This window comes from Hydra vulgaris, chromosome 05, assembly GCF_038396675.1.
Source record: "Hydra vulgaris chromosome 05, alternate assembly HydraT2T_AEP".
Taxonomy (NCBI): Eukaryota; Metazoa; Cnidaria; class Hydrozoa; order Anthoathecata; family Hydridae; genus Hydra; species Hydra vulgaris.
The window spans coordinates 40,285,748-40,300,000 of record NC_088924.1 but is presented as its reverse complement, the minus strand read 5'-3'; the positions used below and the strand labels follow the sequence as shown (position 1 = coordinate 40,300,000).

At 30.9% G+C, this 14,253-nt stretch overlaps 1 protein-coding gene across 1 annotated transcript in view; it reads right to left on the bottom strand.

Annotated features, from left to right (window-relative positions):
* Nucleotides 1–13,955, bottom strand: part of LOC100201720 (DNA-binding protein SMUBP-2) — a 29,614-nt gene extending 15,659 nt beyond the window's left edge. The window contains exons 1-7 of the mRNA XM_065798187.1: nucleotides 13,636–13,955; nucleotides 10,369–10,552; nucleotides 9,765–9,979; nucleotides 7,290–7,354; nucleotides 3,834–3,905; nucleotides 3,619–3,747; nucleotides 2,966–3,234 (exon numbers count right to left, since the gene is read on the bottom strand). Of these exons, the coding sequence (XP_065654259.1) occupies nucleotides 2,966–3,234; nucleotides 3,619–3,747; nucleotides 3,834–3,905; nucleotides 7,290–7,354; nucleotides 9,765–9,979; nucleotides 10,369–10,552; nucleotides 13,636–13,921 (1,220 nt within the window). The 5' untranslated portion in view covers nucleotides 13,922–13,955. The remainder of the gene's footprint in view (nucleotides 1–2,965; nucleotides 3,235–3,618; nucleotides 3,748–3,833; nucleotides 3,906–7,289; nucleotides 7,355–9,764; nucleotides 9,980–10,368; nucleotides 10,553–13,635) is intronic.
* Nucleotides 13,956–14,253: the final 298 nt, after the last annotated feature.

Genomic DNA, 14,253 nt, shown 5'->3' with positions numbered 1-14,253 from the left:
CAGTTTTTCTCCCAATAGTAAGTGAAACTATGATATCTTATTTCGAAAAAGTACAACCATTCGAATAATTATGGACGGTAGTGTATATATATAAATATATATATATATTTTTTTAACATCTTCGCTTCCAACAAGGCTGCAAGCAACCACTAATTAAAGTTGGAAGTTACTGGAAGAGAAAAGATGAAGATTGTAGAGCAAGATAACGATTGACAGATGACTTAAAGGATTGCAAACTATATGAATCAGGAAAGCAAGATGAAGGAAGCGAATTCCAAAGAATTGATGTTCGAGGAAAAAAACTAGACAAATAAGCATTTTTAGAGCACTTAGGAACAGTCACAGAAAAAGGATGACACTTAATTGAATGACGAGTAACACGAGAATGAATTTTAGTAGATGGCACAAGAGACACTAGCTCTTTAGAGCAGTGCCCATTATAGTATTTGTAGAAAAGAGAAATAGAAGCAACATTACGACAATGTGATAGTGGTTGGAGGTTGGCTGCAAAAGCAGGTCCAACTATGTTTACAATGCGTTTTTGCACCTTGTCTAAAAGAGAAATGATATCATTAGAAAATCCGCCCCAGAAATGGCAACAGTATTCCATACAAGGCCGGATTTGAGATATATAGAGATAGAGAATAGAGTCCAAAGTAAGAAAGTGTCGAGCTCAATAAAGAGATGCAACTTTAGCAGATGCTAATTTTGCAACTGATTTGATATATAGTTTCCAAGAAAGACTGGAAGTAAGAGTTAATCCTAGAAGATGACGAGTAGATGACTCATCGAGTACATCACCGTTCATAAATATAGGAAGATCTAAATTATTGCGATACGATTGGAAAGGAAGGATTCAATAATCTTAAAGGTGTTGCAAGATACACCATAAGAAGAAAGCTTATGGAGAAGACCAGCATGCCAAACTTTATCATGTCAAGAGCAATGGCCTTAACCTCTCCACCTTTATCTAATGCACGATAAAACCTATCGATTATTACTGTTAGCAAACCAGCTGTAGAACAAGAAGATCGAAATCCATATTAATGGTCAGAAAGTAAGTAATTAGATTCACGATGAGAAATTAAGTGTTTGTTAATTAAAGATTCTAAAACCTTGCTTATGATAGGAAGTAGACTAATGGAACGGTAGTTAGACGAATCAGATCGCTCTCCAGAATTTTTGAAGATAGGGATAACAAATGCCGCTTTCCAGCAGGCTGGAAAACAAGACTTACTGATAAGCACTTGTTTAATAATTTTGAAAGTATAAACGACAGCTCCAGAGAACACTTCTGCAAGACAATAACAGGTATGTTGTCCGGGCCACAAGCTGTAGAAGAATCTAGGCAGGAAATCACTTTAGATACAGAAGCTGGAGTGATACAAATGTCAAACAATGGATCAACCTGTTTGTTGGCAATATCAGGTAGAACGCAACTAGTGGAATCAAGAGATGATATTGATGAAAAGTTTTTAGCAAACAATTCAGCTTTGTCTTTAGGTGAGGCGACAAAGTCTGAACCATACAAGAAAGGTGGAATTAAAGATTTGCCCTTATTATTGATACTATTAAAGATTCTCCAGAAGTCACGAGAGCCTAATTTTTGAGAAGAAATACAAGATTTCATGACCTGAGAATAGCGGGCTTTGGCATTAGACAAAACCTTTTACAATGGTTTCTAGCAGTAATAAACAGATGTCTGTTTTCTGGAGAATTGTTTTGACTAGGATCAGAAACAAGACATAAGTCGAGTAGAGAAGGTAAATAATTCAGGTTGTCTGGAAAGTGAGTTGGAAAGTTGACCATTTGAGTTTGGGATTGAGAAAGGCAAAAGTTGTGGGCTTTAATGCCTGCAGAATCACTGACACTAGAGCCAAGCCATTCTGAGTGGTGAGCATTAAAGTCACTGACAACAACTATGTTAGCTGATGGATAAAGAGAGAAGGCTTGGTCAATATGATCAGAAATAACATCGAAAAGAGTGCAGTCTTGAGATAAAGGAGAGCGATATAGGACAAAGAGAAAGGCGATAGAGTGAAGTGATGCTAAACGAAAGCACATAAAAGAATAATCTGTGGATCCAAACCTAGTTTTACGACAAATGGGTGAATTCTTACGAATGTAAATGCCCAGACCAAGCATGTGACTATTGGAGCCTTTACAAATTAAAGGAACATAACCATCAACACTAAGATCGCAAGATAAGACAGCTGAACTCAAATTAGTCTCACAAAGAGCAAGTAGGTCTGGTGAACTTTGCAAGAGATAAGACTCAACAGAAGAAAAGTTACTTCGAAGACCACGAATATTAGTGAATAATAGGTTTAGAGAACTTGGTGATGATGATGGTTTTTTGTGTTTTATAGTTTTTGGTACTTTATTCATTTTTAGATTTGTTGAAGAACTTGACTCAAAGCATAGATAATACTCAGAACACTGTTTAATAGCCCAAGCAATTGCCTCATTACTACTAATAAACCTTAAGCCGTAACAAAGGGCTCCAAATGTGGCCTCCGCAATGCACACCAAAAGTACAAACAGGGACACCACCCATGTGCAACGTGGCACTGTTAATACTTTGATATTTTTCAGCTGTTGATGGAATCAGCCTCTCTGAGAGCTACCACAGAGTTCGGGAAACCTGACTACCAGCCGGCCTCAGAACCATAAAACTGAGTTTTAGAGCTGTACCCTCATTAGGAGATAATAGAATGAGTTGCCTAGTCAAAAAAACAGAGACACAAGCAAAACCCATGCATTGAGTCAAGAAGATCCAGCATTCAACATCCTAAACTGGAAACAACTAGATTTAAAAAAAAAGACAAAGAAAAAAGGTTCAAAATAAAAAGTAAATATAATAAGAAAATAAAAAACCAAAATCCTAAAAAAATTAAAAACCTAAAAATAAACTGTAAATAATAAATAAATTTTACACTGCATTAAAATAAATCTAAATTCCAACCTCTTTGAAAAAAGTAGCGGAATCCAACAAGAAGCCTCCATAGCTTGTGCAGCTTCATCAATGATAACCAGGTCAAAATAATTATCAGGCAAGTGCTTTAACGGACCATCTGTTGAAGCACTTGTAGTTGTAGATAATACAACATCAGCATTTTTTAAAACATCTTGTATTGCTTTACTTTCACGATTCTTTAACTCACGTTTTAGCTCCTTTATCTCCCGCCGCAAAGTGTGAGTTTCATTTTTGTTGATCCTCTTGTTAAATTTACACTAAACATTTTTGATTTTTAAAAAACATATATATTTGCACAAAACGATTTTACCATTATATAATTTTTTTTTTAGGTTATTAAGACCTAATTATATTATTACAAAGAACAGGAAAAGAGCAAGAAGTACAAGAGAAGAGCAAGTGTACAAGAGAAGAGCAAGAAGTACAAGAGTAGTTTACTTTGACATCTTTGAAAACATCACATGGCAAGTTGTTATTATATGCCCTAATTTATTTTGCTTTATTTAAACAATTTATTTCCTAATCTATTTCCAAAACTTCAAATGCTTTTAGTATTTTTTTAAGTATTTCATATTTTTTAAAGTTAACAAAAAATGATTATCTGACCACTAGTTAAAAATTAAAATTAGAAAAAATATTACCGACATTGCTGAGATGTCTTTACGCACTGATTTTATAATGTCACTAGAGTCCTGCATCAGTAACACAGCATCTAATGTAAACTTCTGCACTTCATTTAGAGCACGAGCTGGATGACCCAATCTAATTACCTTAACATTAAAATTTAAGTTATTTGTTTATTATTAATTTATTTGGATAAAACTAGATTTAGAAACAAATATAATAAACAAAGTACTTTCATGTCTGTCTTTGAAAGTCTTTCCACTATGTTATCAACAGCAATATTTGAAGGTGCACATACCAGTATCTGTGTTACATATGTTATATTATTAATTATTTTTATAAACTCAAAATACTTAAAACATCATTGAAAATATATTATACTATATACAATATTATATTTTATTTAACCTTATAATATTATAATACAACATTAAAAAAATTGAATTATTTTTTTTGGACTACTTATTATAAACTAAATAAGAAATTATATATATATATATATATATATATATATATATATATATATATATATATATATATATATATATATATATATATATATTTGTATATATTTGTATATATGTATATATATATATATATATATATATATTAGGGATATGACTTTTTTGCAACCTACTAGGCCTGTATCGTAATTCAATGAACTTTTATGTAAAAAGAACGAATAGATGTTTCATTTTGACATATTTTGAAAAAAGGTCACCCCAAAACCAAAAAATCGAATTTTCAATAGGTACACTTTTGTACAGTAAATGAATATTAAAGGCTGAAGATGTTGTAAGAGTCATACTCCTGTTGTTATTTTATTTATTTATGCAACATGTACTGTGATATAACAAAAAACATTATGTGATATATAATTATACAAGTATTACAAAATTAACAGTATCAAAGCGTCTAGTACAACAATATACATAACTGTCTGTGTCTATAGGCCTACTGTGTTTAGTACATGGGTCACATGATGCTCACGTCTCATAAAGAGTCTAGCGCTTATTACTTAGAATGAATTGAAGTTGCAGTTTGTCTTTCTTTCTGCAGGAAGCATACAGGTCTTGCATCACCTTGATTGCACGTTCAGCTATCTGATTACTTCGTGGTATGTCGATGACGGATGGCTCTTTCTTCCAGTGATTTTTGAATGACTGCAATGCCTTTTTGTAAGGCTTCAATACATCAGATAAATTCTTGAAGTCATTGTCATTGTACTTTTGACTACTAAACCAATGTTCTGCCCACTCATATGAAATGAACCTGCAAACCTTCTCCAAACTCTTTCTCGCTTCAGGCATAAGAATGAACGCCAGAATGGCGAGAATGGCTCTTGAGTTCCATCTGGCATTGCTCATATTAGGAATGTTCTGAAAGTGAATCAGAGGGAAGTTTCTTTGTTCTTCATAGAACCTAAACACTCTTGTTAAATGGTACAAAAACTTCATATCGTCTCTCCACCCTGATTTATCAAGAATTTCTACAGTTCCATTCACAAACTTATCCTTCAGTTCATCATACTTATTCAACAGTTCAGACACAAATGGGTATTCAATGTTTGGAGATTTGGTATCGCCCCCAAGTTCTTCGTCCATCACCAGACGGAGGATCCTGTCTAGTACGTGATGCTGACGACCGATAAATTGTGGTATTGTGACACCCTTTAATTTAAACATACGTTGCAACTTCACAACAACTCCATTTCTCTTCCCAGTATTGACGTTTGTTGTATCAGTAATGATCATCTTAATTGAATTCCACAAATTGTATTCATCAATAAGTTTGGCAATTTTTTCAGCAACAGTTTCAGCTTTGCCATCTTTTAAACGCAGTGCATCAAGTTTCACGTCAGTTCTTTCATTCTGAAGTACAACTACCTGATATTCCTTATCATCTATTCGTTTGCCGTCAAAGTGTAAGGACCACTGTTCCATTTTAAGTTGTTGTATCATTTCTTTTTTTAATTTACCTGCCTCTTTGAATATGGACTTGTAAATTGCTGATTGACTTGGAGTTGGAATATCAATACCTTGTTGTGATAATACATTGCATATTTTAGCAGCTTTCTTTGTGGAAACTCCACTTGATGTAACCATACTTACAGCAAATTTACTTTTGTAGTGCTTTCTAGTTTTTTTCTGAGTGTCCTCATCATCGTCTTTATCACCGTCGTCGTCTTCATCATCTTCACTCTTACTTTTGCAGTTTTCAGATTCAGTACCACTGTCTGTGGTAGACAGGACTTGTGATGTGGAAGGTATTGCTGTTCCAGACTGGACTTTCCTTCTCTTGGAAGGGTGAATGGTTTCTTTACTTGCCACTTGTCCTGTTGAGTACCCCACCTGTCCTTTACTTTCTTTTTGTAGGTGGTATAGACGTTTATCTTCCGAGGATAACCACTGGCCATTCACTTTCGTGATGTCAAATAATGCATTGAGAACATCATATTTTCCACGCTTGACACATTCATCATAGACCTTCAGCACCTTCATAAGCTTTGCTCTTATCACTTGATCAGACACACGTGGAAAATTCAGTTTATTGTCCCACAATTTTGTAATTTCCTTAGAAATTTGGTCTATTCGTTCTTTTCTTCCTTTAACATATGCTCCGAGAAACTGGTATCTTCCTACGATCTGCAATTGAAGTGGTATTCTGGATTTTTCATCGAGTGAATGTTCTTCTACAGCCACGCTTCCTCTTCTTCTGTGTGACTCTTGAAATCTCACCAAATTTTTAGTCCAAGTCTTCTTGTTCTTTGTTACTGTGGTATGACTTTTCTTGTGAGACATCATATAATATTGTTACGACTTTACGGATAGCTGAGCGTAAATATCCGTTTAATAAAGTCGTTTAATTAATAAAATACTTTAACTGTATAGTAATCCAATTATAGTTCGATAATCCAGTCAATGTTGATAACAGTTCGATAATCCAGTCCGTATCCTAACGATAATGCTACAACTACTTATACTTCGTACACTTACAGCGTCTTTAGTTCGCTACAGTAGTTCCTTATTAGCTCAGTTACACGCAGAGTACTTCATAGAACTATTCACATTATCAACACTGAGCTCTGACAGCAGCTCGCTTATATAATTATTTAGAGATTCCAGAATGTTCTACTAAGTTCTATAATCTTCTACAGTCTGTTACAGTCGTCTATATCACCGTGGTAACACAATGACGTCATCACATAACAATTCCAAGTATTTGCCGGCACATGGCCGTTTCGTTGCCATGGTAACGTGTGGCGTTATATTTATAAATTCATAACAAAATAATGAAATAAATAGAATTAAGCTGAGAATTAAGCTTAAGATTAAAACATCGGTCAAAAATGAATGTATAAAAATGGTAAATCAAATTTTTATTTTGGGGGTGACCTTTTTTTGTTGCAGAAAGCTATTTGGGCCTTTTTTCATGATTTTAGGTAAAAGTTCATCGATTTATGATACAGGAAACATTTTATTTGAAAAAAAATTAAAAAGTCATATCCCTAATATATATATATATATATATATATATATATATATATATATATATATATATATATATATATATATATATATATATATATATATATATATATATATATATATATATATATGTATATATATATATATATATAAAGGCTATTATTATTTAGGACCATTTTAAAAATTTAAAAAAATCAAACCTTTAAATTATATTTCTTTACTGATTGTCTTATAACCTCCACAATAGTTGTTGTTTTTCCAGTTCCTTAATTTAATATAATATCATATATATATATATATATATATATATATATATATATATATATATATATATATATATATATATATATTACAAATTTATACCATTACTACAACTACTACTCCTATTAAAACTTGTATCTACTTCTAAGTTAACTGGTATTTATCACATAGTTGGTTTTTTAAGGCTTATTTAAACTACTAGCGCTTTATTAATAGCATTGCTGACATTCGAAATATTTTAGGCAAGATTGAAAACTTTTGAATGGGGAAGGGGGTTTGGGGAGAGAAGAGACAAAGCAAGCCTCATGATTAAACTCTACCAAGGGCTTTTAAAAGTAATGCTGCTGCTGTTAAACAAAACATGTTATATAAAAATCTTAATATATCTTGATCTTATAATTATAATAAAACTGTCAAATATTGACAGGTATCAATTTCATTGACGGTATGGGGAGCCCTAGCTGTCTTTATACATGTTTGCTTTTAATAGTTTAATATACAATAATAACTGTTTGTAATCATTTAAAACTAAACTTTAATTCAGAGATTTTTTGATAAAAACCTTATACCCTAACGAAATAAATTATCTTAAATAAGGATAGTACCAACCTAAATCTGCAGGAATAGGTGTGTATATGAGAGTGATCCCAAAAAAAGTGCACATTAGAACTTCCCATTCTTATTTATCTACTAAAACAAAATCATAGAGTAGAATGAGACTTAACTTGAAACCGGAAACCATAGAGTAGAATGAAACTTAACTTGAAACCGAAAAAGGAATAAAACTTCTATACCTGCCTGGATCCATGAGGTTATGTATGAGGCATATTTAACAGCAAAGAGACAAAAGACATCAGTATAAGTTCATCACAAAGAAAATCACAAAAAGAAATCCAGTCAGCTTCAGGGTAGTAGTAAGTAATGCGATGATAGGGTGAGTCAGAAGAAGTACAAGATAAAAGATTTCGAGAGATCTTTAAATGGTTGGAACCACCAAAAGGACAGCAAGGAGAAGCTGAGCACAAGCTAGGGTTAGAAACAAGACACAAATCAAGGAGTGAACGAAAGTGATTAGGGTTGTCTGAGAAAAGAGCCACAATGTTAATGTGGCGTTTAGAGCCAATCCATTTAGTGTGATGAGCATTAAAGTCACTAGTAACAATAATATTGGCAGAGGGAGAAAGAGGAAGGGCTTGGTCAATTTGATCAGAAAGAACATCTGAGAGAATGCAATCTTGAGAAGAAGGAGAACAATAAATAACAAAGAGAAAGGTGATTGAGTGAAGAGGTGTTAAGTTGAAGCACATAAGTATATATTACACAGCCAGAGAATTTAAACCTGATTTCTGGACAATTCAAATTGAGAAAACAAGTCTGGTCAATTTTTAAACAGTTAAAATTCAAATGATAGAATATTATTTTAAAGACCATGAATATTTCTAGAAGATATATTGAAACAGTTATGAGCTAGTGATGATTTTTTATGTTTAATATTTTTGGTTACTTTGGTCATGGTTTAACTTAAAGAGAACTTGATTCATTTATAGAAAGGGCATGATATCCCAAGCAATAAGCTATACAGTTGCCTCAGTCCTGCTAATTAACCCAAAGTAATAACTAAGAACTCCTTTTGTGGCCTCGACAATGCACACCAAAAGCACTGTTAATACTCTGATATTTTACAGCTGTTAATGAAATCAGCCTCTCTGAGAGCTACCACAGAGTTTAGGAAACCTTACTACCAGCTAGCCTCAGTTTCATATAACTGAATTTTAGAACTAATTAGGAGATAACAGGAAAAACTGCTAAGCAATTTTCAAGACGCACAAGCAAAAATCTATGAGTAGAGTCAAGCTCCAGCAATCATCATCCAAAGATCCAGCAATCATCATCCAAAGCAGGAAACAATGTAACACAGGTTTACATCTATGCCAGCCTAATAGATGAAAAAGGGGTGCGAGGCTGGTCAACAGAACTATTCTGCTTATCCCTAAATTTAATTTCTGAGAGGCCTTCTACAAGACAGTAGCTAGATACAGTTAACATCTGCCCAAGATGAGTATTTTTATTGAAACATATCTAGTTTTTTCTCAACCATGAGTCCCAAGGCAATTTAAAGTCAGAGTTTGTTTCTCCTAGCCTTTACCTAGAAAAGCGAATCTTACAAGGCAGCAGGACACGGGGCAAATAGTACTGGGTTATATGTTACTAGTAGCAGGGGTAATCATGATGATTCTGAACCTGACCTGGAGTAATTTAAAGTTACTTATGTAAACAGTACATTAAAACATTAAACAGGAGATTTTTCATTTAATATTTAATTAATAGTTAAATAATTACTTATGTAAATATAAAACAGAAAAAATAAAAAAATAAAAAATTATGAAATAGATAATAATGTATTTTCAAAATACCTGGAGGTCCATGAATAACACTTATCAAATTTTGTGTGTGCAGAACAAATTTCACAGCTTCCTGTTGTGATATGTCCAAGTTATCATCAAAAAAACTAATTTGTTTACTCAAGCATCCTAGACGATCATTTGGGCTTGAGCAGCAGGGAAACATAATGCTAACTAAAGCTCTACAAGGTGAGGATGATGGAAGTCTCAGAAGCAATTCGAGGGTTCTAATAAAAAGTATTAAAACATAAAAAATTTAACTCAAAATAAATAATATTACTCTATGTAAAAAAGATTTTTACAAATTTTACCACTTTCTAACATAACAAACCAAAAAAATGTAACCATTTTTCTGGTTTGTTATGTTGCATACTAAAATTTTTGTACCCTCCATGACTGCAGTGATCCCCTCTGGAGCCTTGGGGGATATGAATTTATCAAAAAAAGTTGTTGCTAGTCTCTACCACAATCTCTACCAAAAAAAACAAATAGTTTGACAACAGCTAATAATAATAGATTTAAAACAACTTTATTGATTTAAGCCTATTATTATTAGTTGTTGCAGTTGAGGCAACTCAACTTTGAGAAAAAAATAAATAAAAGTTAAAAAGAAAACCTTTTAAGTCTTTTGTATGTGACATCATTAGTAAGTTTCATAAGTCGGTAAACTGATACAACTGAAGTGTCAAACTCTTCCTGAAAGGCTACTGTTGTTGAATTATCTTTAACAAATAAAACAGTTCCTGTGCTGATTGGTTCTTGAGAATTTGACTTATTGCCATACACACCAACAATATCTCCTAACAACAAAATAAAATATATGTATATATAAGCATACATACATACATACTTACATATATTCATACATACATATATACATATATATATATATATATATATATATATATATATATATATATATATATATATATATATATATATATATATATATATATATATATATATATATATATATATAAATTACTAGAAAATCACTTAACAAAATTTTTTTTCATTTTACACTTTTCATTTTTCATCAATAAAGACTCATCAGAAATGATGAGTCTTTATTGATAAAACACAGTGTAAAATGAAAAAAATTTTTGTTAAGTGATTTGCTACTAATTTATAATTGCTCTGTTCTTTTAAGAACATTGAGCACTCTATTTTGTAGATTACATTTTAAAGTTTAAATATATATATATATATATATAAATTAAAAAAGGTTTAACACAGCCATATTTGAATGAAATAAGTAAAACCTTTTTATTAATTATATAATTTTTTTATTAACTTTGTTAATTACTTCTTTATATTAGAGTATAACTTACATTTAAGAATGTATAGAATATATTTCTGTATATAAGAAGGTACTGTATATAAGAAGTATATGTTTACATGTCAATTATTTTTATTTATTAACTTCCTCAGTGAATTGAATTCTTTGATTTTTAAAGTTTTAAAAATTAATTAACTCAAAACTAAAAATTAAAATTATAATATTTTGTATTAATACTCTTGCAGAATACAAATAAATAAATAAGCACAGTATAATATATTCTTCAAGTACAAACTTAGAACTAGATTAACTAACTAGATGTTCAGACACAAATAAAGAATAAAAAAATAAGAAAATATTTTCCCTTATTTCCTCTTAATTTTGCTTTTAGTTGATTTGTTTCTAATTTTTTTTCTTCAAACTTTTCCTTATTTTTCTATGAGTGATGAGTGAAAAAGCTTAAAAACAAATATATCACAAAAATTATAACTAACTTGAATGTATTGAAAATGTTTCGAATATCGGGAAAAACTAAAAATTGAAAAAAATATCTAAAATTCAAGAAATATCAGGAAAGGATAATTCCTGTAAATAACATAATTTGAAAAATTGAAAGTCAATCAATGTTCCCTCAAAAATGTGTTATAAAACAAACAACATATTAAAGAAAGCTGAAAGTTTCCCAGTAAAAAACAAAGAATTTATGCTTGCACAATTTGATGATTGTTCTGGTAATAAACTGCTCACCAGATAATAATGATATATGAAGATGATTTCGAGATGAACTACAAGCAATTGCAAACTACACTATTGAGTTTGACAGCAGATGTTTTAAAATTTCTTAACTATTATTATCTTGCATTGAAAAGATACAAGATTATTCTTTAAATGACCACTTTCAATGACAGGACCTAAATCAATTAACGTGGCAGTGGTGTAGTGGTAGAGCGCTTTCCTCATAAGCGAGAAGTTCCAAATTTGATTCTTACCACAACCCTGGTAGTATCTCACTCAAATTGTTTCTCCACACAGCGGCCTTCTTTGTCAAGGTTTGTGTTTCAGAGTTATAGAGTTGAAAGAGGGTTGTAACTGTAACTAAAGTAGCCTCCACAACTGTAGTGGCCTTCTCTGCCTTGGTGAGGTGAATTAACATGAAAAAAAAAAATTAAAACAAAATATGCATCAATTTTAATTGATGCATATTTGCTTAAAAGCAAAAAAAATTATTGGCAACTTTGCAGAAAATTTTGCTTTTGTAGTCTAAGATGCAATCACTGTTATCACTGGAACACCCAACAATTTTTTTTTATTTTGACTAATCTTACCCACCTTTAAAACAAAAAGTTCTTAATCTGCCTAAATTAAATTTATTCACTGATGGTTGTGGAGAACAGTACAAAAAATGTAAAAGTTTTTACATTTGTCAACTAGCAAGTGAGTTGACCTTATGAAACTGAATGAACTTTTTTCATGTCCCACAAAAAGTCAACATGGGATTGGATTGACAGTACTATAAAAGGTTGACAGATTTTAAAAAGGTTTGAAACAACTATCCCAAAATCAAATTCTAATGTTTTATTCCCAATACAAACATATTAAAAAAACTATCTGTTCCACAAGCTTGCTCTAGTTCTAGTAGAAACTTTATGTTTGAAAAAGCAAAAATGGAAGATGCACAAATAAAATGGTAAAAACATTGTCAATTATTATAATGTGTGTGATTGTGAATTATTATAATGTGTGTGTGTGAGTGTGTGTGTGTGTGTGTGTGTGTGTGTGTGTGTGTGTGTGTGTGTGTGTGTGTGTGTGTGTGTGTGTGTGTGTGTGTGATTGTGAATTATTATAATGTGTGTGTGTGTGTCAATTATTATAATGTGTAGTGAATACAGTCAAAATAATAAAAAATAAAAAAAGCTTTTAATACCTTTAAAATTTTTATACATTTTTAAGTAACTTTTTAAATTACAGTTAATTTATTTTTATTGTATTTGCAAATGTTTTAGCTATTTCTTGAAAAAATGATGGTTTTATCAATTAAAGTATTATATATATAAATAAAAATTTAAATTATAATTTATATATTACTGTTGTTTTTCCAGCTAAATTCCATTTAAATATTTTATGACACGTTTGATTATAAGTAATTAAAAATCTGAAAAGCAAAAAAAAAAAATATTTAAAAGAGATATAGGGCCCCAAAGTTAAGTCATTAAAATTTAATAAAACAACTAGTTTATAGTTGTTTTATTAATTTTTAAGAATGTCCCTTCATATTTTATATATATTTATTGAATTCTGCATCAAAAAAGCATTATAAATACAATTATTAACTTTCAGATTTTTGCTATTGTTATTCCTTATTTTATTAGGAATTTTTTTTTTTTTTAAATATGGTTCATTTTAGGAAACCAGGTTAATATTAAAACTTTAACATCTTGTCAACTACTCAACATTTTTAGCTAAGACTTTGTATGCAATATTAAAAAAAAATAGGAGCAATATGTCAAAACATAAAACAAAAAGGCAGACACATAGTTCAATGGACTGGGTGATTTTATATGGTATTACCCAAATACTAATTTCTTAAGTATTAGAAACATCTACCTGGATAAAACTGATGAGCTTTTATTTTATTACTTCCGCAATCAGTTTGCTGATTTGAAACTTTCATAACTTTTGATTTTGCAACTGAAAACACAACTAAAAATCTTCCGTAAAGACCTGTCGATTGTTGCTCAACATAAAGATAACGAATGCAGAGTCCAAGTTTCTCAAGAACCTTTGGACTCTTATTTGAATAAAGTGTAGTTTTCTCTTCCACTTCCGCTGACTGTTCAATTTTAAGTAAAACCTCTTGTTTTGCAACAAATTCTTCAATTGATTCATACATAGCTCTAACTTTTGAAAACTAGATTAAAAGATAATAACTTTACTAAATTTAATTAGACATGTGTTCAATATATTGCAGCTACTTGTAAATTATTTAGATTATGAATAATTATTCTTAGAAATTAAAAATCATTACAAATTATAACATACTATAATATTTTGGGTAATGTTGCAGAATAGTAGCATAAAGTAATTTTTTTTTTCTCACTAGCATTCTCGTCAGAGGAGGCTTCCTCTAGCAGCACTCCCTTGTAGCAGCAGTCTATAAGATAGTTGATGTATGTAATTAAGCCAGTAAGCATCCCATATGTTTATATTAAAAAGTCTCAGTTT